Source organism: Pseudomyrmex gracilis, unplaced genomic scaffold (genome assembly GCF_002006095.1).
Source record: "Pseudomyrmex gracilis isolate BER0280 unplaced genomic scaffold, ASM200609v1 scaffold_4271, whole genome shotgun sequence".
Classification (NCBI taxonomy): Eukaryota; Metazoa; Arthropoda; class Insecta; order Hymenoptera; family Formicidae; genus Pseudomyrmex; species Pseudomyrmex gracilis.
Genome location: NW_018024855.1, coordinates 1 through 3,295, shown reverse-complemented (window position 1 = coordinate 3,295; position 3,295 = coordinate 1). Strand labels below are relative to the sequence as shown.

The 3,295-nt window shown below is 40.4% G+C and overlaps 1 protein-coding gene across 1 annotated transcript; it reads right to left on the bottom strand.

Annotated features, from left to right (window-relative positions):
- Nucleotides 1-591: 591 nt before the first annotated feature.
- LOC109863338 (matrix metalloproteinase-14-like) lies at nt 592-2,052 on the bottom strand. Its single transcript, XM_020443588.1, has one exon. The coding sequence runs from the start codon at nt 2,050-2,052 to the stop codon at nt 592-594; it is 1,461 nt and encodes a 486-aa protein (XP_020299177.1).
- Between the last annotated feature and the right edge of the window lie 1,243 nt (nt 2,053-3,295).

The following is a 3,295-nucleotide window of genomic DNA, read 5'->3' as shown; positions in this document are numbered from 1 at the left end:
TGACATTGTGATATATTAATACTAATTAAAAACTAGCCAGCATGCGTTGGCAGTTCACAATAATTATTACTCCAGCACACGTTTTTAAAAACGCCTCTGGGAGGAAAGACAAAGAACCATTATAGTCAAAGACATGTATTTAACATTGTGGTATATTAATATTATTTAAAAACTAGTTAGCATGCGTTGGCAGTTCATAATAATTTTTACTCCAGCACACGTTTTCGTAAACGCCTCTGGGAAGATAAACAAAGAAACATTATAGTCAAATAGATGCATTTGACATTGTGATATATTAATATTATTTAAAAAGTAGCCAGCATGGGTTGGCAGTTCATAATAATTTTTACTCCAGCACACGTTATCAAGAACGTTTCTGGGAGGAAAGACGAAGCAAATGTACAGTCAAACAGATGCATTTGTCATTGTTTTTTTAAATATTATTTAGAACATAGCCAGCATGCGTTGGCAGTTCACAATAATTTTTACTCCAGCACACGTTTTCGTAAACGCCTCTGGGAAGAAAGACAAAGAACCATTATAGTAAAAGACATGCATTTGACATTGTGGTATATTAATATTAGTTAAAAACTAGCCAGCATGCGTTGGCAGTTTATAGGCCAACGACATACTTGGCGGAACTCCCGGAAACGTTAGTTTCAATTTGTTGTATTCCTTAATCCTCACGTTACAATCATTTACAACGGCCACAGAGTCGTTGTTGAATATGACGTAGGTGTGTCCCATAGAAGATTGAAACGCAGTGTTAATGGTGGCATCGCTAGGCAATCCAATCTCAGAGAAACTGCGCGGCCAACCGTCTTGCAATCGTAAACTGGGATAGGAAACCAAGTACACATAACCATCGGCGAAGAGCACGAGCTCGCCGGATGATTGTTGACAAGCCGCATCCAGCTTTGTAAAATTAGATGGAAGAAAGCGCAAGTATTCTTTCAACAGATGTGGATAAATATACGGGCCCCAGTTTGAAGAGGCTATATACACATATTTATCATACGCAATGATTGTAATAGTTTTCATCGAAAGTATTACATCGGGATTTCGCACTTCGCACACATGCCTAGGTGGTAGCGGCTTGGGTTTACGCGGCAACGGCGGCTGCGGCGTCGTTGTTGTCGTCGTAGTCGGTGCGACCGTCGGAGGGACAAATGTGGAGACCGGTGGTAGTTCAGGCGCATTCGAGTTAGGTCCATAATGGTTGTGCACAGCCAGAACATCATCCAGGCTGAGCGCAACAAGCCACTGTTTAACAGGCACGAATGCGTACATTACCGAATTGTCGTGTAGACTGTGCTCTATTCCTATAGCATGTTTGATCTCATGAGTCAGTGTGTGCAACAGATAATCCTTATTCCATGGATTTTTAGTGAGCTGCACGTGCCACTGTTCCTCATTGGCGATATGTATCTCAGAGACATGGGTGAGATCTCCGTTGGGGTAATACGCTTGAACGAGTACTCCATCTCGACCATCAAAGTCAAACGGGCACATAGTATCCGAATAATGCTTGTCCCACATAGTGTGCCGTCCTTTATATAAAATCACTATGTTAGGATTGTGCACGCTGCATGTAAAAGTCAGCGATGAATTAGCAGCCCACAGAGCGAACGCAGTCTCCGCTATTTGTAGATTCGCTCTAGAAGCGAACAGAAAGTTCCATGTGAGATGAGTAGTCGGCCACTTGTGTATGTACTCCTTGTTCGAGTAACGCGTCTGGATGTCTCGAACTCCACAACGCGATCTGTTCATTGTGCGCATCGTTTCCGCGTTTAATTCACCATTTATGGGTAGATTGTAGAATTCTTGAAAAAGCGAGACAGCGTGATTCAACGCGCCCTCGGAAACCAATGAGTTATCTACGATGTCCTCTAGGTAACCGTACTTGCGTAGGAACGCGATAACGGCCTCTCTTCCATCGACAACGCTCCTCTTTGTTGTATTTGTCATCGATCTCGTCAACACGATCGACGTCGACGTCGCGAACGCGACGAGGAGCGCGAGAAACGCCAACGGCAATGCAAGCGACGCCATCGTCTTCGCGCGAGAATTGATACTAAATAACAATCGATTGTCGCGCGGGTGACGATCAAAGAAAAGAGGGCGCAACAATTGCAATAATTTACAGAACAAATAACACCAATGTAGTTGCAAATAAAAAAGCTGTTGCACGCATGGCAATATATATTTAGTACAAGGAAAACCGCAACGCGCGCCAGACGGTTGCAGCGAAAGCGTCAACAACTCTGGAAGTCTTGAGACGTTTTATATAGAGTTGCATACGGAAGTTGCGGTTGATCTCGCAAATCCAAGACGCACGTTAAGAATAACACATAGACTTAATCAGAATGCTGCGGATACTGCGGAGCGCTCTACTGTTCTCAGTACTGTTTCTAAGAAAAATAGTTTTGATTAGAACGTCCTGTAGGATGTGTAAACATCCACAAAAATGTGTTTAACCGCATATTGTTAATGAAATTAATATTTTGCGGAAAAACTGGTGCACATGCTGGGGAGAAGCATCCGCTGCAACAAACTATAAAAGGATGATGCATGCAGAGCACATATGTAGAAAGTTAAAATTATAGCAATGGATAGACTGGACGAGTGCGTTGACGCGGCGGACCGTATTGTAGCTGCTGCCGAAGCTCTGATCTGTAAGACCAAACAGTTGGCGAATCAAATTAAAGAAGTGCAAAAGATCAACTAAATAAATACGGAATTCGGGAAAGGGTTCTTCTTTACGATTACACCAAATCCTGTGGAAGAGACGATCCTGCTACAACAATTGTGTTACAAGAAAAAACTAAATAAATAAAATAAAGGAAATAAAATGAATAATATTAAAATATATTAAATAAAATTTACTAAATTGAATAAATTAAATACATGAAATAAATTGAATATATTAAATAATAAGAAGTATATACAATTATGTTATATATTATGTGTGTTAGGTTTTATAGATTTACCATACACCACCAAATACATATATGTAACAAAAATGTTGCAGCAATGACTTATAGCTCTGAGGCCTTCGTTCAGGATGGAAAATATATACAACAACGGATCACGGAAGATGACGATGCAGTCGAATAAAGAAATTAAAATACAAATAATTAGAAGGCCGATACGACCAGTAATACAGGGTCTTCGTGTATAAAAAATAAACTTTTATTCAAAAAAAGATCACAAACGTTTCGGTCCGCAAGGTTGGATCTTCCTCAGTGTACAATATTACATCTGATGAAAATATTACAAAATTAGCGCAAAAATA

What these genes read in the sequence shown, in the direction of transcription:
- LOC109863338 (XM_020443588.1), bottom strand. Translation starts at nt 2,052, where the DNA reads ATGGCGTCGCTTGCATTGCCGTTGGCGTTTCTCGCGCTCCTCGTCGCG.